Below are 22,153 nucleotides of genomic sequence, written 5' to 3'. Positions count from 1 at the left end.
GATGTGGTTTACCGGCCACCGGTGTATTTTGCATATATTTTATGCCAACTGTGCCAGTTGTTTGCACAGATGCACCCATCTTCACCCATGTGTAGCGCTGGATCTCCTTGAGGGAATTTCATGTTTTCTATATATACAGACCCTCTCTCTCTTGTAGCAAGCTTAGAAAATTTTGAACTCAAAATTTTTTCTCTCTCTACATTTCTCTCACTCTCTAGCAAATCTCTACACTTTAGCCTCCAATTCTTAAACCTTTGCCTATACATCCTTAACCAAATCTTCTCATTTTGAGCTAAGATGTTCTTGAGCTTGGTTTGAGCTCTAGAAGGTGTACTTACTTGGTTTTGTTGCTTGGAATTACTCTTCTCTTCAAGAGGTATAACACTTGCCTTTTTAACTTGCTTTGCATACTTGCTTTGCTATCTTTTTCCCATTGATTTTGGGTTGTTTTTGGGCTGTAAAAAACTTTATTTTTATGGGTTGAAATTGGTGGTTTTAGGCCATTCAAAGTTAGAGGGTGATCCATCATTATTTCTTCCTTGTTTGTAAGGCCTTTCCACCTTTATTTCCCACTTTCAAACCGTCTTTTTCCAAGCTTTTAAACACTGATTTTCAGAGTAATTTCAGTGGTGAAAATCATGTTTTGAAGTCCAAATTTGGAAGGGTTAGCCTCCTCTCATTGTATCTTGTTTGCTAGCCTAGTTAGCTCCATGTGTTAGCTTAATAATCTAGCTTGTTTTAGCTTAATTCCAGCATGTTTCAACCTCTGATTTGGACTGTTTTAACTCTGTTTTGGGCTGATTGTTGCATTTGAGTCTTGTTTTGCATGCTTGTAGTGTAAGTGTCCTCACAAGCTTGGTGTTTTAGGCTTTTAGACACCACTTGTTTGAGTTTTTAGTGTTTTTCTCACTTAATTTCAACAAGTATAATCTCTGTAACCTCCCTCATTTCTTCACTCTTTGTTTGCTTTAAGGGTTATTTCAACATTGAGATTGTTTAAGCTTGAGATTGAGGTCCATGCTTAATGGTTTAATTCTCTTTTAGAGGTTCATTATCAAAGGCATGACACCTCTCTCTTGCCTTAAACTACCCCTTGTTTGACACTTCCTTTCCTTTTAGAGGACTCAACTCACCATTGGACTTAATTGGATTAAAGGATGGTTGGTAAATTAAAATAAGTAAACTTGGGACTAAAAGTGAGCAAGATAATAACATGGTGTATTCAATCGGACATTAGTTGAACACATGGAACTTGGACCATTTCATACTTACTAGTGATGAAATAATCCAAGTCTCCAAAGTCAACCACTTCCCTTGATCATTTATGAACGGGAGGAGGTTTAGCCATCATGCAATGAAATTGCTTGAATTGGTGGTTTCACAACTCCTTGGATTTGTTCATGAAAAAGAGGGGTGAGTTATGTAGATAATCCTTGAAAATACCCTGTATATGCTCTATTTGTCCTCTGTTGCAGCAAGATGAACCTGTGCATTAGTGGCCGGCATGCCACTTTCCATGGCTAGTAGGTGGCTGGCAGACCGCCTTTGATGGTTGGTAGGCCACTTTCATAGCCGACTGGTGGTCGACAACCTTTATCTTTGGCCGACTGACCACCGATGCAAAACTCAATAGAGTATTGGTAAGCTGAAGCAAATTTGTTTTGGAAATGTTCAACTGTGCAAATAGAGGCATACGAGAGCAAAATGGTGGTTTTTTGGAGTGGAATCTGAGCATGCGCATGGCCGACTGGTGGCCAGCAACCTTCATCTTTGGCCGGCTAGCTACTGATGCAAAACTCAGCAGAGTATTGGTAAGGTGAAGCAAATTTGTTCTGGAAAAGTTCAACTATGCAAACAGAGGCATACGGGAGCAAAACGGTGGTTTTTTCGGGTGAAATCCGAGCATGCGCGTGCATATCTCTCATTTCCCAAGGCAGAGCAATTAATCACTTGGTTTAATTATTAATTGCAATTGTGTTGTTGTAATAATTAGTTAAGTAGTTACCTAGTTATTATGTAATTGTTTTAGTTAGCTAGCTAGATTAGTTAACTAATTAGTTCATTTGTTGTTGTAATAACTAGTTAAGTAGTTTAGCTATTTCTTCGATGTGTAATAATTAGCTTAATTAGCTTAGCTTAGTTAGCTAGTTAGCTTAATTCATCCGAACTCTCCTGCGCGAGGGCATCAAATGTTGTAATAATGTGTATGTCTTCCAACCTCACGTCTTTCTTCCTTTTATTTATCCGCTTTTAATGGTTAGATTAGGAGCATCATGTTTCAATTAGCATATCGCATGTTTGCATTCATTCATTTGTCCCACATACATCGAGGCTCAGTTTATCATTCTAACTGTATTGTCGTTTCAATACCTCGTTGAATACATGTTTAAAACGCATGCTATGAAATTGTTGCAAATAACATGTTAAGTAGTTAAGCCTATCTTAGTTGCATTATTGCATGTATTGCATTAGCCATCTTGTATAGTTAGAGATCATGCATATTTTTCTAACTCTTTGGTTTTATCTTAGCTTGGAGTACTAGATGAGTTTTAGTGCTTTAGCATACTTGCATGAGTGTGAGTGACTGCCATGATTAGCATGCTTGCCATGAGGCTAACTACTTACTTGATAAACTGTTTGAGTGCCTGTGGATGAAGGCTTGTTGCTTGTATTAGAATGATTCAATGAATGTACGTTTAAGCCTACGTAGTCAAATGGCAAATTCGCAAACTTTAAGCTCACTTTGTTAAGTGGCAAAATCAAACCATTTTCAAAAAACATGAAATTGAATTGTTCCAATTCGGGTAAACTAGTTTATGACTTGTATGCACATATTACATAGTAAATGTTAGCCTAATAAATTGGAACAAGAGCATATAATGTTGATAAAAATTATATCATGATTAGTAGAGACCGATTTTTGATCGGGCGAGCGGGGGTACTTAAATGTATTCATGACCTTCCCTCCTCGTACCTAAGTTCCCAAGCCGAGACAATCTTGGTGATGACGGACACGTGGCCTTTGGCACGAGTCATGGGTTTCCTAAATTTTTTCAAAATAAAATATTTAGGTGGCGACTCTGTACTTGGCAAAGCAGTCCAATTTTGACATTTTTTTTATTCAAAATCAAATTTTCAAAAGATTTTCCAGATTTGGACTCTTCGGTGTTTATCAATTTCACATTGCACTTGTGAAATCAGATTAAGAACCGTAGAAGTCCAAATTGTAGGGCTTATTTTGACCTCTCGAAAGGGGGGTGCAAAAAAGTCGAGCTACAATGGCGCCGCCAAGTCTTGGACTCTTCTATTCGAGGGCTGAAAACAGGGGTCTCACTCGAGCGTGGCTTCCTTCACTCGAGCGGACATGCAGAATGTGCTTGGTCGCTCGACCGTAGACTCCTTCGCTTGAGCGATCTGTAAAAATGTGAAAAGTACTAGTTTCTGAAAATCTCCGCCCGATGCTCGTTCGATGCTCACTCGAGCGTGAGACACAGTTCTTCGCTCGAGTGTAAGTCTTGTCACTTGAGCGTGCTTCTGCACACCAAAAAATTCTAAGAGCTTGCAATTTACGCTCGAGCCAGCCTTCTGTTGCTCGAGCGAGAGTATGAAAACAAAGTTGGTCACTCGAGCGTGAAATCTGTCGCTCGAGCGAGGAGGCGAAATTCTGGGTTTCTCAGATTTGCTCCCAAAGTTCAAACCATGGATTTAACATGCCAAAACTCATCCTTTTGGGCTAATTCTCTGGAAAATACTTAAGAACTCATAACACAACATGTTTTGAGTATCATTTCATAAAATTAAAGCCCAAAAGTGTGTCAATTGTACACAAAATCAACTTGAAATGGAAGAACATGGTTTAATTATGCCATGCATGTACTTATTTGAATTCATGACCTCCAACACATGATCATATGAGCTATTCTTTCCAAAAACATGATGAATTCTTAGATTACAACTATAATATGAACATGCATGCGGGAATTTCATGAAAACAACTTCAAAATTCCATGATATGGCTATGCATACATGAATTAATTCCCAAATCCACTCTTTAAGCTATTTCTTGACTTCAGTCCCTAATTTCCATGAATCCATGCATTAAACAACTTCAATTCACAATTAAAAGGGTAGATTCCTACCTTAAGTCTTGGATTTCCAAGTGTGGTAGCTCAATCTTCCAAATCCTCTCCAATTTTCTCTAAATTTCAAGCTATTCACTTGTTGAATTCAATCTCTCCCTACTCTCCTCTTTCTCCCTCACGGTTTGCAAGGAGGTGGAACATGAATGGTGTGTCAAACATATATAAAATAGGAACAAGACAATGATCTTAAGGGAGCCCACTCAATGGCAAAAATGTAATCAACTTTGGCTCAATTAATTAGCATTATTTATTCTAATTTAATTCTTCCAAAACCACTCTTTATTCTAATTTAATTCCAAATGGAGTTTCAATTAAACCTACCATAATATCCTATAATTCCTAACTAGCATATGTAGACACCCCATTTTTGACCGACCTTAAGACGTTTATCGATTAATTCTTCGAAAGAGTCGGCCTCAACCACGGCGGGGCGTTTCTCCCCCCTTGTTTGGAAACTAAATCGCCCAGTTATTGTTCAATGACCGAGTCGGCCACAACAGTTTCTTGCTCCATTTCCTCAATAGGAACAGGCTGTGGGGGTTCAAATCTAGCGGTTTCGGCCCTCTTTCGGGCTGCCATCTTTTCAGTATTTTTCATTCTCATCAACTGTGCGAGCGATTCCCCAGCCATGTTTTTTCAGGGTCTGTGCCAAGTAGGTCTCCTAGATCGGTGAAAATGTCATTTTCTAAAGATGTGTCAATTCGGCCTGAGGTGGATGGGAGGTCGAAGCCGACTTTTTCAAAGCTAAATTCAGAGCTACGTCAACTTCCTTCCCCAAACGACCTTCAGACCCGTCCGAGTTGGACTGGCTCAGCTGCTCAGCGACCTAATCGCTAACTTCATCGCTTGGGTCTAAATCTGAACCTTAAAGGTCGATGTCCCTAAGGCTTTTGAAATTTGGAAAGATGAGTGTTGTAAGATGTTGTTCACCCCTTGGAATTAGGATATGATCTGCAGCCGAAGAAGTTGAATACGTTGGGTCGTATTGCAGTAGCACGTGGGTGGCCCGCCCTTGCTTTTAAAGGTTTGGATGACCAAAGAATTTGAGCGTGGTTTTGACTTGCTCAAGCACAACGTCGTCGACTGAAGTGAGTGCTTTCTTCAGATCGTTTCCTGCCCAAACGAAAAGATAAATACATGGAACTGAAGCCGAATAAACATATAAAAAATGCGCAAAGGAAAAAGGAATGGGTCTGTACAGCCACCTGGTTCACCTTTTTGTCTAAGCACAGGCGATCTTCGCCTTCGCTGAATTCCCAGTAGCCTCGGACAACGACCATGACATCGTCAACACGCTTACCAGAGCTGGCAAGCATAGTCACCAAATGGTGATCAGTGTCCTTGGCCCTGAGAAAGTAGCGTCCTTGCTGACTAGAAGATTTTGCCAAGGCATAAAAATGCCGAATAGCAGGGATTCCTAGATTAATCCTAAGTCGACGATTTAATTCTACTATGCCCATTATGATTCGGTAAAAATTTACGTTTGGCTGTGAAGGTAGTAGACCCCAATAGCAAAGAACGGCGCTCAAAAATGGATGAAGCGAGAAATGGATTCCGTCCTCAGCGATTGACAGGAGAGGAAAGATTATCGTACTTGCATTAGTCCTCTCCATATCAACTACGCTGTCCGCCACGAGTGACAGATAGATGTCATCTGGAATTGAGAAATGGTGTCAAAAGGTGGAAACACGGTCTACTTCAAATGCTTCACCATTCAAATTGGAATAGAAAACACGCTAACCAAAAATGAACAAGAAAATGAGAGCTAGAATGAGGAAGAAATACAAAGAAGAGAAGAACTTACAGGTCAGAGAGAGAAGGACAATGGGAAGCAGGCAGAAATCACAGAGGTCGTGAAGAAGGAGTGATACTGTGAGACAACCAAAAAGTCTTGCATATTCAAAAAATATTCAAAGGGACAACGCAGTTTCATATCGCATTAAGTGAGCAACGTGCACGAAGGGGCGAGAAGTTATAATGATTTCTAAACCGTGTTCATTCTGACACTTCGGTATTGTAAGAAGTGTGAGCGCCGGATTTTTGACTTTCCATATGCAAAACCAAACTTGCTGACTAACGGGTATTAGTCAAATGTTCTGGGGGGCAATTGTGAAGGCCGAATATAATCAATGAGAAAAAGGCCAAGGCATTTGATTGAGACATCAGGCCGAAGGCAATTTGGCCTTGACCAAGGGCTCATGAAGTCAAATATACGAATCGGCCATATAAGGAGCCGAATGGGAGCCAACACTCAACTGAAAGGCCGACTAAGTAACTATGTGCAAGATCAAGAGTGTGCCCGACCCTTGGGCCCAAATGTAATATAAAAATGGAGGAATGTCAGCCAAAGAGATGTATGTGAAAACAAAAAGATAACTTGAGACATAAGTAAATTGGAGAGGATACTGACTTGTCCATCGAAGTGCTAATTCCGGCACCCCCGACCGAAGTGTTCATCCCTTTTTCAGGTAGCAATCAGAGGATCAAGAGCGTCCAACTGGATCCAAGAGTATTTCTAAACCATATCACCACAAGTTCGGAGAATGAAAACACAAACACTAATTTGAAAAATAAATTAAAAAAAAAAAGAAAAAAAAAGAGAGAAATGTTTAGGCTTATCGATTATGAATCGATTGAAATCTTTATCAACAGCAGATTGAAATCTTCAAATCTTCATCAACAATTGATCAAAATCTTCAAACCTTCATCAATGTGAGAGTCGAGCGAGAGAGATAGTGAGATTCAAGCAAGAGAGAGTGGAGAGTCAAAAGAGAGAGTCAAGCGAGAGACAAATTTGGAGAGAGAGTTCCAATTTGGGATATAAGAAAAGAAAAAAAAAAAAAAAAAAAAAAGGGGGACATAGGTCAAGTTTTACATGATTTGGGGGTTTTTTTTTTTTTGTTTTTTTTGTTTTTTTAGTTAAGAATATGATTGGGTCAAGTAAAATGAGATTTTGATGTAAAAAGGATTTTTTTTGCGATGGCTAAACAATCAGTCGCAAAAAAATATGTGTAAAATGTCAGATTTCTAGTAGTGATATAATAAAGTGTATATAGTGCCACCTTTCTAGTTTTGATAGAGTATGGACCCTATCTAAGATGAATGCGTTGTTGCCAACATTGAATTTTTGAAAATATTTCTAACTTCCCATATGAATTATAGGAATCGGCAAAAATTGTGTATAACCAATGTATTTGCCAACAATATCTACCTTAAGAGGAATTTTTGAGTGTCAAGAGGGTAAATGTCACGTAATATTTTCTTTTATTATGATTAGATCTGGTAGTGAGGTCCAGTATATTTATATTGGGTGTTTAAAAAATAATAAATAATATATACATTTGTGATTGATAGAAAATATCACCTGACAGTTTCACATAGTGGCCTCCAATTTAATTGATAATAGAACATTGATATGCTTGTGGTATTGTTATTCTAAATTGGTGATGTTTTGCATATTAGAAGCATATGCATGTGATGCGTATGGACAAAGGAGTGGGATGAACTCGGATCTCAGATAGGTTTCTAATTTTATCCAATCTTCTGATAATATGATTTTTAATGGCAATTAAGAGCCAAGGCCTGATCGGGTTTACTTATTTAAGTAGCAAGTAGCAGCGTCTTTGGAATGGATTCCAATCCTCCAAATAACGGTGATTGTGTGGCTGTGTGTTTTATTGGGAAAATTAGTCTAGGGTCCCTCTCCCACTTTTCGTAATGGAAGAGATTCACAAAATTATTTTTTGATGTCTAAGGTCCCTAAATCCTACACCCCTATATCCAAAGAAATTTCAGTCTCTCGTTTTCTCCTTCTACACACATGAACACATTTCTAAGTTTTTCACTTCCACCATTAGATGTAATCTCTCTCTCTCTCTCTTGCGCTCTCTCTCTCTCTAATTCGATCGACCATGATACGTTTCAACACCGATTCGGTAGCTTTGGTCCCACAGTAGGGCTCAATCCTGATGGAGATATGGTCATCGCAACCCTTTGCACAGAGGAAATCACACTACGGACATATTGGCGAGCCATTGCAGCGATATTATCCTGCAGATTGTTCTCAAATGGGAACTGAAAAGCAATAGTCAACACTGATTGTGCGTTGTAACATGAGGACTGGTAGCGACTTCAATGAATAGCACACTATTGCATCGGTTTTTTTTTCCCCTATTCTAGGGGTTCACTGATCATGGATGGTTGTGTTTAGGTGGATGACGATGAAGCGTGGCTCTTCGTGTTTATCGATGGTGAGTACATCTCTTGAGGTGTAGTTGGTTGCCGGCATTGATTCTTTGTTGAGGATGGAGTGCTGATGCTATTGTTGGGGCTTTGATGGTTCATGCATGGGAGTCTTGGCCATGGCGTCATATTCCAAATCCAGCGCCGATGACACAGTGATGGTGAGATAAACGTCATGCTCATGAAGAGTGTGGGTGTTGGGGATGTTGTTGCGTGAACTCTCGTACCTTTTCCAGCCGAGACGTATTGATGGTTACGATGCAATACAGCGTTTTGTCTGCCTATCCATCATTCAAATCCCATGGATGGACATCAATCTGAAGTGAGTTTTTGAGGAAATCATGCAAGGGAAATTTCTCTGGGTTTTTGTGAATTTTTGAAAATTTCTCTGAGTTTTTGTGAATTTTTCTAGGTTAGAAGGGAATTTCTCCTGGTTAAAGAGAATTTCTCTGGAAATGTTTCTTTAGGAATTTCATTAATTTTGAGAGAATTTCTCTGGCTTAAAGTGATCCAGAGAAATTCTTCATTTATTTTCTCTGGACCAACCTTCTCTCTTTCCTTTTCAATTTTCATAGCAGTTTCCTCCATACCTTCTCCCTTTCCTTCCCTTTTCTTTCCCTCCCCTCCTCACAGCAGCTTCTTCTATACCTTCTCTCTTTCCTTCCCTTTTCTTCCCTTTCACCTAATTGGCAGTCATAGTTATATATATATATATATATATATATATATATATATTCACAATTGAAAGATTTACGTTGTCTGGACCAATTTTCTCTGTGACGTGAATTTTCTCTGGACTAATTTTCTCTGGATCAACTTGAGAGACCTTAGACATTATGAAAATATTAGATGTCCTTTATGCTATAAAATCTTAATACGAGGGATCTTAAAAAACACCCCTTTTTTATTTTCTTATTTTACACTCACCTTTCCCAATGTTTGAAAATATATATATATATATATATATATATATATATATATATATAATTATTTATGTATTTTTGATATAATTATATTAGTCTCTTTTGAGATTTTAGTTCACATAATAGAAAATTTTCTCTTTTTTTTATTAATAATTTATCAATCATAATGAAAAAAATAATAATATTATTATCTACTTTCTATTAAAATATATATCTATCCTTATTTATTATAGTATCTATTTACTATTTGTGTTAGTTTCAAGGGTAGTGTTTGGTTGTGCAAACCCGAACAATTGCATACCATATGCAATTTAAGTATAAATCATTGGATCAAATTGATCTTGACTTTTTACTATTTTAGGCTTTGTTTGGGAAGCTAAACCTTGGGCATGTTTGGTTAAAATAGTCATAAAAAATAAAATAGATTTTTTAGTCATAAAAAAAAAACACATTCAACTCATAATCATTACATTCTTTCTCTCACAAAAAATTAAAAAAGTCAAAAATCCTTTCCAAATAAAATTTTTTAATCCCAAACTAAATAATCAAAAAAATCAAAAAATTAAAAAAGTCAACAAACTTGTCAAACAAACCTTAATAGCTTAAAAAGGGTTATCTGTGGAGCCGGTTACCTTTCTGGTGGATCTAACTCCTCTGCTACATCACCAAGGATCCTCTAAAGTATTTTTTTCCTAAAGTTTTCTAAAGAGTGTATTGTGTGGTTGAGATTTAATGTTAAAAAATTAATGTGACTTGTCATTAAATCTCAACCACATAATGCACCACTCTAGGAAACTTTAGGTGAAAAAAACTCTAGAGGATCCTTACTCCTGCTGCATTGCAGGAGGGAGCTCTTTTGTCTTATCCTTTCTTTTTTATAATATGGTCCTTAAATTATTATTATTTACATAAGTTTTTTGGTTCATAATTTATATTATTTTTTGTTTTAGTTTAAAATTTATTTTGTTTTGGTTTTTGTTTTTGTTTTTATTATATATATATATATATATTCTTTTATTTATTATTATTATTAGGGCCATTTTTTGATAAATCCTATTTATAACTGTTTTGTTCCATAAAACCCAAACTATTTCTGAATATTCCATTAGGTCCATTAATTGTTAAAGGACGAAATAACCCTCTCCGCCTCTCCTGCGTGAAACCGATTCTGCAAAAACCCATTCCTATTCGAAATATTCAATCCAAAAAATTTCCAAAACAAAAACTCAATCGACAAAACGATACTGATATTGCCTCCAGTAACCCTAGATTCCTCTTCGTCTCACCACTGCGAAGCTTCACATCGGAAGGAGGGTTAGTCGTTCGAAGATTCTTGTCGCCCCATTGAGTTTATTTTATCCACTGAGTGTGATCCATACCCACCAACCATGACGAACAAAAGTAAGGAATGCCATTCCACCTTCTGCTTTTCAATCATAAATGTCATCATTGATGTATACATACACCTTCTGGTTTTCGGATTTGAATTTGTAAACATAGATGTTTTCGGAATTAATTTTGTAAAAATATATGATGTGAACATTCACATTAGTGTTGATTACTCGCTAAACTTACAGTAGTAGACACTGATGTGAATATTCACAGCAGTGTATAATGATATGAACATTCACATCAGTGTATGATGATATGAATGTTCATATTACTATCACTGTTGATATTGTTCATTTTTTATGTCCACAGAACCCCCAAACTTCACTCAACAATGTGATGAAATGTGATGTAAATATTCACAGTGTGACATCAATGTTGGACTTATTTGTGTTGTTGGGTGTTGTTTGTTGCAGTTGGTTCCCCCTATGATTTTTAGCAAATTATGTTATAATGTGATCACCCATGTAAACATTCACATTGGCCTCTAACTGTTGTAGTTTTCGGGATTTGTTTTTGCACACATGAATGATCTCAACATTCACATTACTATTGAGTACTGGGTAAACTTAGAGTAGTACACACTGATGTAAACATTGACATCATGTGAATGTTCACATTAATGTCAGAACCCCCAAACTTCACTCAACACTGTGCTGGAGTATGATCTAAACATTGACATTGTGACATCAATGCCCAAGTTGTTGGTGTTATTGGGTGTAGTTTGGCGCTGTTGGTTCCCCCCTTTGATTTTTAGCAACTTATAACATAATGTGATAACCCATGTAAGCATTCACATTGGCCAGTAACTGTTGTCGTGTTCGCAATTTATTTCTCAAACATGGATGACGTGAACATTCACATTACTATTGAGTACTGGGTAAACTTAGAGTAGTACACACTAATGTGAACATTCACATCATGTGAATGTTCACATTAATGTCAGAACCCCCAAACTTCACTCAACACTGTGATGGAGTATGATGTAAACATTCGCATTGTGACATCAATGCCCAAGTTGTTGGTGTTATTGGGTGTAGTTTGGCGCTGTTGGTTCCCTCCTTTGATTTTTAGCAACTTATAACATAATGTGATAACCCATGTAAGCATTCACATTGGCCAGTAACTATTGTCGTGTTCGCAATTTATTTCTCAAACATGGATGACGTGAACATTCACATTACTATTGAGTACTGGGTAAACTTAGAGTAGTACACACTGATGAATGTTCACATTAATGTCAGAACCCCCAAACTTCACTCAACACTATGATGGAGTATGATGTAAACATTCACATTGTGACATCAATGCCCAAGTTGTTTGTGTTATTGGGTGTAGTTTGGCGATGTTGGTTCCCCCCTTTGATTTTTAGCAAATTATAACATAATGTGATCACCCATGTAAGCATTTACATTGCCCAGTAACTGTTGTCGTTTTCCGAATTTATTTTTCAAACATGGATGATGTGAACATTCACATTAGTATTGATTACTGTGTAAACTTACAGTAATAAACACTGATGTGAACATTCACATCAGTGTACAATGCTGTGAATGTTCCAATTACTGTCAATGTTGGTTGTTGAATGTTGTTTGGTGTTTCGGGTTCCATCCTCTGTGTTTCAACCAATTACATGTGCTCATTTGAACACACAGGTCTTCCCCATAAAGTTGATGGCAAGCGAAAGCGAGGGGAATCCCGTTCCAAAACCAAGCCTGATCAAACAGCTGTTCCTGAAGAAGTGAACATGAAAAAAGTGAACTATCGGTCAAATATAACTGGATTGGTCAAACTGTTAAAGGATACAAAATTTACAAGTGGCCAATTGAAGTGCCTTAGAAAAACACCGTTCTGGCCATTATTTGATAGCTTGATCGGTAACGAAATCGACCTCAACCACTGCATGAAATATGATGATGTCATTGTACATATAGTACAAACATTCAAGCAATCTAGTGGAAGGTTTTACATTGGGGATAAGAACATCCAGATTTTTAGAAGCGACGTATCACTGATTTTTGGAGTGGACTGCGGCACCAAGTCGATGGACCTCTCTTATGGTGCAAAACCAACAACCGGCATCATACACCGAATGTGCAAGGATGTTAGTCGGTTAAGTGCTGCCAAAATACGAGAAATTCTGAGGGAAGCATTGAAGGCACAAAAAAACATGACGATGAGGAGGTCGCAAGGTTAGTTTGCATGTATGCATGCGTCAAGCTATTCTTTTCTACATCCGGAGAAACAATTGGATGGGTTTTCTACTCATACATGGACCCATTACACAAGATGATTGAGTATGATTGGGCTGAGAGCATCCGGGCAACCTTGATGGGTTCATTGGGCCAAAACTGTGGAAAACCAGAACGAGTCACCGGATGTGTGATGTTGTTAATGGTAAATCAAATCTCATAAAACTTATTCTATGTTTAATATGAACATATACGGGCTCTGAACACTCTGATGTGAATGTTCACATTTCTCAGCTTTGGTGTGGAAGTTGACAACATTGATGAAAACATTCGCATTACTGTTTCAGTAATGTACAAACACACATTAGTAGATGCTGGTGTAAACATTCACATTAACAGATGTGAACATTCACATCAGTTGTACCACTCACATTACCAGATGTGAATATTCACATCAGTAACATCACTCACCATTAGCAAAATGTGAGCATTCACATAGTAATAACACTGACATGAACAGATGTGAGCATTCACATCAGTATCATCACCCACCATTAGCAAATGTGAACATTCACATCAGTAATAGCACTGACACTAACAGTTGTGAACATTCAGGTCAGTAAGATCACTCACATTAACAGTTGTGAACACTCACATCAGTAGTATCACTCAACATTAGGAAATGTGAACATTCACATCAGTAACATTACTCCACATTACAAATGTGAACATTCACATCAACGGATGTGAACATTCACATCAGTTTTAAGTGATGTAAACATTCACATTACTAGCCTAGTGGTGCACTGTGAACATTCACATTGCTGCACCAGTGGTGTAAACATTCACATCAATCTTAATTCATATGAACATTCAAATTATAACTGTTAATTCAAATCAATGTTAATTCATATGAACATTACTAGCCTAGTGGTGCACTGTGAACATTCGCATTACTGCACCAGTGGTGTAAACATTCACATCAATGTCAATTCATATGAACATTCACATCAGTTTTAAGTGATGTAAACATTCACATTACTGGCCTAGTGGTGCACTGTGAACATTCACCTTATTGCACCAGTGGTGTAAACATTCACATCAATGTTAAATCATATGAACATTCAAATTACTGATATTTGTTATTTGTTTCAGTATTGGCTGTGTGAGCATACAACAATCTTACAACCCCGCAACCCCAATGCCATTCCACGATGCGTAAAATGGGACCTCACAGCCTTACATAGCAACATGAAGTCCATAACTTTGGCTAAGCTAGGTTTAAGTGAGGTAGAAGTACAACCAAATATATTGTGCTTATTCACATAGTGAGACGAGGAACTATCTAACTAACATACTGTCTCGAAATGCAGGTATATGGCGGCGAGCTAATGGCATCACCAACTGAAGCGAAGATGTATCGTCATACAAAATTGAATGTGGAGCCAAAACCTGAGATTTTGTCAAGTGCAGTAGAAAAGAAAGATGAAAGCAATGAGGATCAAAGCAAAGACAGTCAACGCAGTGATGACAGGGATGCATTTTCTGTCGATGCAGTGGACCAGAATGATGTTGGACATTATATCAACCCCAGCTGTAGCACCCCCAATACTGAGAAAGGAATCATCATAGCACAACCAACTGAGCCCGACATTGTGGAAGTACTCATAAAAGAAAACCAAAAAGCTTGGGCTCTTGTACAGGAATGGGAAGCGAAATACAAACAGTTGGAAGAATCATGGGAGTTGAGGGCAAGGGTGATTGCTGCCCTTGAAGCCAAACTATTTGACCAATCGGGCTCATCCAATGTGGACATGGACATGAAGACTTGCATGGAGTGGAAAGATACAGAAATTCAGCGGCTGACAAAGTTGGTCATCAACTTGGAATGTGAAAAAACAATACTTCAAGACCTTTTTGACGATCAGTTCGTCCACATCATCACTCAAGTTGAAGCACAAAAGGCTCATGACAGCCTTAACAAGAATCCCACTGCAGCATTGGAACACATTATCAGCCCCCCATCAAGGGTAAAGCGCATAAAGCAGAAGGTAAGGAAAAAACACAGGTTGGACGAGTTTGAATACCCCAACCTGCCTGGTCAGAAGAAAGGGAAAGAGGGAGCCGAACAGCAATCACATGCAGTCCAAATTGCACAAGATTTAGACAAGCAACCACCAAAAAAGCAGCCAACAAAGTCCAAGAAGTTAACCTTGAACAACAAACTGAAGGTCTGGGCTAACATGAACAAACTCAACAAGCAAAAAGTCCAAAATTTGCACAAGAACGGCGGTGATGAGTAAGTGATCTTACATATCCCCAACTGTTTTTTTTTTTTTTTTTCCATCATGTTCAGTTCACATACATACTTAATAAATTAGATCATTTCATAAATGTGCAATGTGGACATTAACATTTTCTGTAATCACAATGCACAGGTTGTTAGTGTGGCGAGGGGACTCAAAGACTAAACATGTGTATTTTGATGACATCATACACCTCATCAAGGAAAAATCAATAACCAACAACGTATGGCAACTGTAAATGTGTACAAAACACACACACACACACACACACACAGAGTAAAGACACTGTAAATAATGTACTGCCACCCCTCCGGTTCTGCAGGTGATAGATGCTTATGGTGAAATTCTACTTGAACTACAAGGGCTAGTCAACCCAAGTTTGGAAAATTCATCATTCATCTTTACAAGCACATGTTTGGTAACCACTAGACTTTAATTTTGATTATGTTTCAATACATGTGGATGTTCTTCTCAGCATTACATGCTTACATTGTTAACTTAAATAATAGGCAGATGTGAATGTTAACAACAACATAAAATGACCTTTGAGAAGATTCACATTGACAGATGTGAACATTCACATCATTCGCATTGAAGATTATATGCTTATTATGTTGATAAACTTAAATGATACACACATGTGAACATTCGTATCAGTAATATAACTCACAGTAACAGATGTGAACATTCACATCAGTAGCATTACTCACACTAACAGATGTGAACATTCACATCAGTAACATCACCCACCATTAGCAAATGGGAACATTCACACCAGTAATATCACTGACATTAACAGATGTGAACATTCACATCAGTAGCATTACTCACACTAACAGATGTGAACATTCACATCAGTAATATCACCCACCATTAGCAAATGTGAACATTCACACCAATAATATCACTGACATTAACAGATGTGAACATTCACATTAGTAGTATCACTCACCATTAGGAAATGTGAACATTCACATCAGTAACATAACTCCCCATTAGCAGATGAACATTCAAATCAGTAACACCAAACATTGATATAAATACTTGGTACATCATTGTATGCCCTTGGTGTGCAGAAAATCATTGAACAGTACCCCCCCACAAGAGGAATAAACTAATTGATGTACACATCAAGGAGTATCAAGGCCAGAGATTCTTAATCTTCCCAATACACGACAACTTTCACTGGACAATTGTTGTGTACGACGTGAAAGAGAATGTATGGAGGCATTATAACTCACTGTGCCCAAGAGAAGGCATACATGACCCACATATTGACAAAGCACAAATACTGGTAAGTGGCTGACAAAAATAATACTTGTCGTGATGTGTAATATTTGAACTTGGACGTATGCCCTATGTTGGTTGGTGCCTAATATGAAATTTCATTATTGGCAGAGGGACTACATCACAGCTTTGGTGCACAACATTGGACCATCATCACCATTATGGACCAATTTATCAAGCCAACATACTTCGAAAACAATCATATCAGTGGACATCTGTCCTCAGCAAGCATCAAATTCGTAAGCCTAAAATCGATTTCTACACATGTTCCATAACCTTTACCCACCTACATTTCAAAATCTAACAAGAAGTTTGCATTTTCAGGGTGGATTGTGGGCCTGCAGTTTGTTACATCATGAGGGCGCATGTATATCGTGAAGACATTGTTGCCAGCCTAGATCGCTTTGAATGGTGTCAAATAAGAGACTCATTAGTACACCTTTTTCTGAACCACAGAAAGACAGTCCAATGTGAAAACCTATAAGTGGGGGGTGTCCACCTATCACTGTTACCCAAATCTGTTATCTACATTTAGGACAATTTAGTTTCAATAGATTTTTCATATTGGAGCAGACTAGCTTAATTGTAAATCAAGTCTATATCACTGCTTGTACAGATATTTTCCAGTCAATATATGTATATGCATTTTCAGGCATATTTTGCGTTGGTCATGCACATTGAGATTGTATTTCCTTTTCATTTTTTTGGATACACATGACATGATGTCAATGTTCACACCACAGAATGATCGTACACTTTCTTCTATTTTAAACCACACTACATGGATGTGAATATTGCTTAAAGTGTTCATGTAACACAATATGACAGGTGTGAGTATGATATTTCTTAACACAAGTCAATATTCACATCTAACAATTTGATGATGTGAATATTCACATCATAACTTCTGATTATGCGAATGGCAACAATGATGTCATGAATATTCACATCTTATGAGTTGATGATGCGAATGGTTACATTGATGTAAACATTGCTGTTAACAGTAACAACAATGTGAACATTCCCACCACAGAAATGTTTGAAAGTTGAACAATGTGAACATTCACATAATGTGATTATATTACATAAGTGTGAATGTTAATAGCATGCATTCATCCAAAACACAACCAACATAAATGTCAGATTGGTACCTTTAAAAAGTAAAAATAAAACACAAATCAAACACTAATGCATTATTATGTTTGCCAACGCAACGTAATCTTATTGCAACCCAATATTTCCCAACACAACACAATCTTATTAAAAAAATGAATATAAGAATCCAATGTAAAATACAATGTTGAAAGGAAAAAAGGTACATCTTATATCGGCTCTGTGCATGATTTTCGATTATGGCTCCCCAACTTATCACATCTCCCGCACCTTATTTGCTTCAGTTTCTCACCCCTTGATGGGATCCTATTCTTCTTCGGCCTTCCGGGTGGTCTTTTCACGGTTGGCGGGTATATAGTGAAATCCGTGGGATCAAAAGGCGGCTTCTCCACCAATGGTATAGGGAATATGGCTCCCGAATAGGCTGCACGATATGTCTCTACATGAAAGTAATGTTCTACACAATCATTGAGATTGTAGCGGCTCTTCTGAATGGCAATAACAGCATGGTCACACGGGAATCCGTTGATTTTCCATTTGAAGCAAGAACATGTACGCCTCGCAACATCAACTGTAACAGATGGTATCGAATGAACTTCAAACACATCCTCGTTGGCTTTGCTAACTTGCCAAGACTTGCTGTCATTGAACGAATCCATAAGCCTTGTTTCGAATGTCGGACAAATAATCTCATTCCATTTGTTTGCTTGGTCACGCCGTGCAGACATTTGCCGCATCAACTGAGTACGAATTTTGTCCACCATTTGAGTGATAGGAAGATTACGTGCTTCTTTAATCCAGTTATTAAATGACTCCGCCGCATTGGATGTCATCTCCCCATAACGCATGCCCCTGCACAATATATCACAAACATTGTACAATACGGAATTTAACAGGCCTGACCATTCACGTTGACAGATGTGAACGTTCACAGTACTGCCATTAGTATACACTGATGTGAACATTCACATCATGGTATAATAATGTGAATGTTCACATTATATGCTTATTACGTTGTCAACTTAAATGATAGACAGATGCGAATGTTAACAACAACAACAAAATATGACACGTGTCAACATTCAAATCTGTAATACATTGCATGGCTATTTGAAAAATTAACAGATGTGAACATGACATCAGCCATCATTAGCAGATGTGAACATTCACATCACTTACATTGAAGATGAAACACAATTCGAAGATTGTCACCATTCTAAACTGAAAATTCACATCACTACCATTGTAAACTTCAAAAATGGAACACCTTAGGAAACTATTATTACCTGAAGTATGAATTTTCCCAGTGCTCAGGTGCTAAGTCCTTGAAAAAAATATGAGCTCGTTGTTTACCCTCCTCTTTTAATTTTGCAAGCTTTTCATGGAACCCTACCACAGTTGGCTCGTAGGCACAGTCACCCAAACTCCTTACTAGGTGATCCCTGAATCCATTATCAATTCCTTTCATCCAGTCTCTTAAATTGCTCTTCAAGTGTTGTAAGCAATAACCGTGATGAGCCGATGGGAACACCTTTGGCATAGCTTCTAACAGACCAAGATTACGATCCGAAATAAAAGTAATATGGCGCTTCCCATCAACAACCTTCCCAAGTTCATGCAAGAACAATGACCAATTAGCCGTGGTCTCCGAATCAACAATTGCAAATGCAACAGGAAACAGACCTACAACACAACACCAATACACAACTGTTCACAATATTCCAAAGTGAATAGAAAAACAGTATAAACGAAACAGGTCATGTGAATGTTCATATGTACATTGCCCTCTTTACTATTGATGTTTTCGGATTCAGGTTCATAAACATCAACCATGTGAACATTCACATTAACGACCATTAATAATTCATTGTTGATTGTTGAGTCACTGACAAGGTTAACATTCACAGTACTGTTCATTAATAAATCAACTAACATTAGTATACACTGATGTGAACATTCACATCAGTCTGCAATAATGTGAATGTTCACATTTCTGTCATTAGCATACAAAGATGTGAACATTCACATCAGTGCATACTAATGTCAATGTTCACATTACTTATAATTTAGCAATCACTCTTTCGTCCAGACTACGCTGCTCAGAGTGAATATTGACATGAATAGACAAGTAAAAAAAACTTCTAACCATTGTTCCCGTCTTTCGTTGTTGCCGCAAGTAGCTGACCTTTGTACTTTCCTTTGAGGAATGTTCCATCCAGGAATAATAAAGGCCGACAAGCATTGAACCTAGAAATACATGCAGCGAATGACACGAAGAAGCGACAAAACTGTTGACTACTCGCATCATAGTCAATATTGACATAACTCCCCGGATTGTACCGCATCACGACATCCGAATACCACCGCAACTGGTCAAACGATAACGAGTGATCTCCATGAATACCAGCCTTTGCTTTCTCCACACCCAACCATACCACATGGTAACTCACATCTAGCCCATAATCCCTCTTCAAAATAGTCACCACTTCACACGGCCGAGTCAACGGCTTGTCCCTCACAATTTCAGATATGGTACTCGACACCAAATCCGAACTAACTCGCGGATTCTTCGATGTTCGGACATCCGTACCACAAGTATGCACATCACTAAACCTCTTGATGTAGAAAAAATCATTTGCTTGTTGTACTCTACAATGTATAGCCCACAAGCACCCCCTCTCCTCCCGCATCGCACACATAGCAGTAACTCTTGTTGTCTCGTTCTTCACGTATGTGAACTTAAACCCACATTGGATGGCATACTTACATAAAACGTCACGAAATTCTTGTGCACCGCCAACAAACCGTTGTCCTACATGCGTAATACCATTTGCCCGAGGGGCTGACAACAACACCTTCTCCTTATGGTGGCAAAATCTCCGTAGTGCATCAATTTCATCCTCAACCCCCACACGCAGCAATCCCAAACTACTTGACTGACCAATATCACCCTTCAACTCAACCACAACTTCTACATGTTGTACCCCCATTGATTTAGCAAGCAGTACCATGTTCTGAAATTCTTCCTCATTGTCCAAATGACACTTATTAATCCCAGGTAGTTTACAGAATAATGAAATGGAACTAGCAGACAACTCATCCCATTTCTCACACAAACACTCCACCAAACGAGAATAACACATTGCGCGGGCAACATTTATTACAGTTGTACTACAACCATATGTACACACCAATAGCATAAAGGTATCCATCTCCTGTAAAAACACAAAAACACAACAATGAACAGTATTGAAAATCGATATGAAAATTCACATTGTGCGAAAAATAGATGACTACGTGTACAGTTCAAGTGCTAAATCCATAATTCACAATATGAAGATGTGAACATTCACATTACTATTAACAAGATGACAACATTAAGCAAACATCAAAGTACAATGAGAACATCAACAATCTTCACATAATATAATGATGTGAACATTCACATCAGTGTATGATGATGTAAACATTCACATTGATATTAACAAGATGTTAACATTAAGCAAGCATCAAAGTAAAATGAGAACATTAACAATCTTCACATAATATTAACAATCTTCACAGAGCCTCATTAAGCAAACATCAATTTACAGTGAGAACATCCACATTCTTCACATATTCCACATTCACAAAATGTGAAGATTCACATTGATATATATACTGATAATCAAATCATCCACACAGAGCCTCATTACGCATGCATCAAAGTCAAATGAGAACTACACAATCTTCACATAATACGAATGAACTCCCCTCTACATAACCACGTAAAATGCATCTAATTGAAAAAGCAGAGCATTCAATCCATATAAATCCAAAAACAGAGCATCTGATCCATTATACGAATGAAACCATAAACTGAACATGTATTCATAACCAAATTGATACTAACCTTGATCATGCAATCCTACAATCGTACAGAAAGTTGAAAAAAACTGATTTGAACTAGTTATAATCCGGCAAATGTAACAACCGAACACCCTCCTCTTCGTCGTCTTCACTCGCAAACCACAGAACCAGACTACAACAGCAAGGATGAAACCCTGGCACAACCAATCCTTGTAACGACCATGCAAAACATAAACGTATCTCTCGGAATTGGATTGATGATGAAAAGCGTAAAATAGAAATTGCCAAACTGCATGAGCGAAGAAACAGGCACCTATTACGTATTAACACTGTACATATATATATACAGGGGCAAAATAGTCCAAGAAATTATATTAAATTAGAAAAATGGACCTTATGGAATATCCAGAAAAGTTTATGGGACTAATTAGGTTATAATATTCTTTAGTGGACCTAATGGGTTATAACAACTCTAGAATGGATTTATCAATAAAAATTCCTTATTATTATTATTATTATTATTATTATTATTATTATTATTTATACTTGAGATAGTAAATCTAGTGATTGTTGATAATATATAATTTCTTGATTTATTCTATCAATTCTTTTTCTAATAAATTCTATATCCCTCATAATACTAACACTAGTATTTAATACATTTTGTAGACAATTATGGCATTGTTGACAGTTTGTGATTAGTATTAATA

At 37.5% G+C, this 22,153-nt stretch overlaps 1 protein-coding gene across 1 annotated transcript; it reads right to left on the bottom strand.

Moving 5' to 3' along the window:
• Nucleotides 1-17,776: 17,776 nt before the first annotated feature.
• LOC145803197 (uncharacterized) lies at nucleotides 17,777-21,726 on the bottom strand. Its single transcript, XM_082896507.1, has 4 exons — nucleotides 21,487-21,726; nucleotides 19,741-20,809; nucleotides 18,881-19,277; nucleotides 17,777-18,446 (listed from the first exon to the last, which is right to left on the bottom strand). The coding sequence occupies exons 1-4, from the start codon at nucleotides 21,493-21,495 to the stop codon at nucleotides 17,804-17,806; spliced, it is 2,118 nt and encodes a 705-aa protein (XP_082752633.1). The 5' UTR covers nucleotides 21,496-21,726; the 3' UTR covers nucleotides 17,777-17,803.
• Nucleotides 21,727-22,153: the final 427 nt, after the last annotated feature.

The sequence above is a fragment of the Camellia sinensis genome, chromosome 11 (assembly GCF_055761805.1).
Source record: "Camellia sinensis isolate YWXY chromosome 11, ASM5576180v1, whole genome shotgun sequence".
Taxonomy (NCBI): Eukaryota; Viridiplantae; Streptophyta; class Magnoliopsida; order Ericales; family Theaceae; genus Camellia; species Camellia sinensis.
This window is presented reverse-complemented; position numbering and strand designations above follow the sequence as displayed.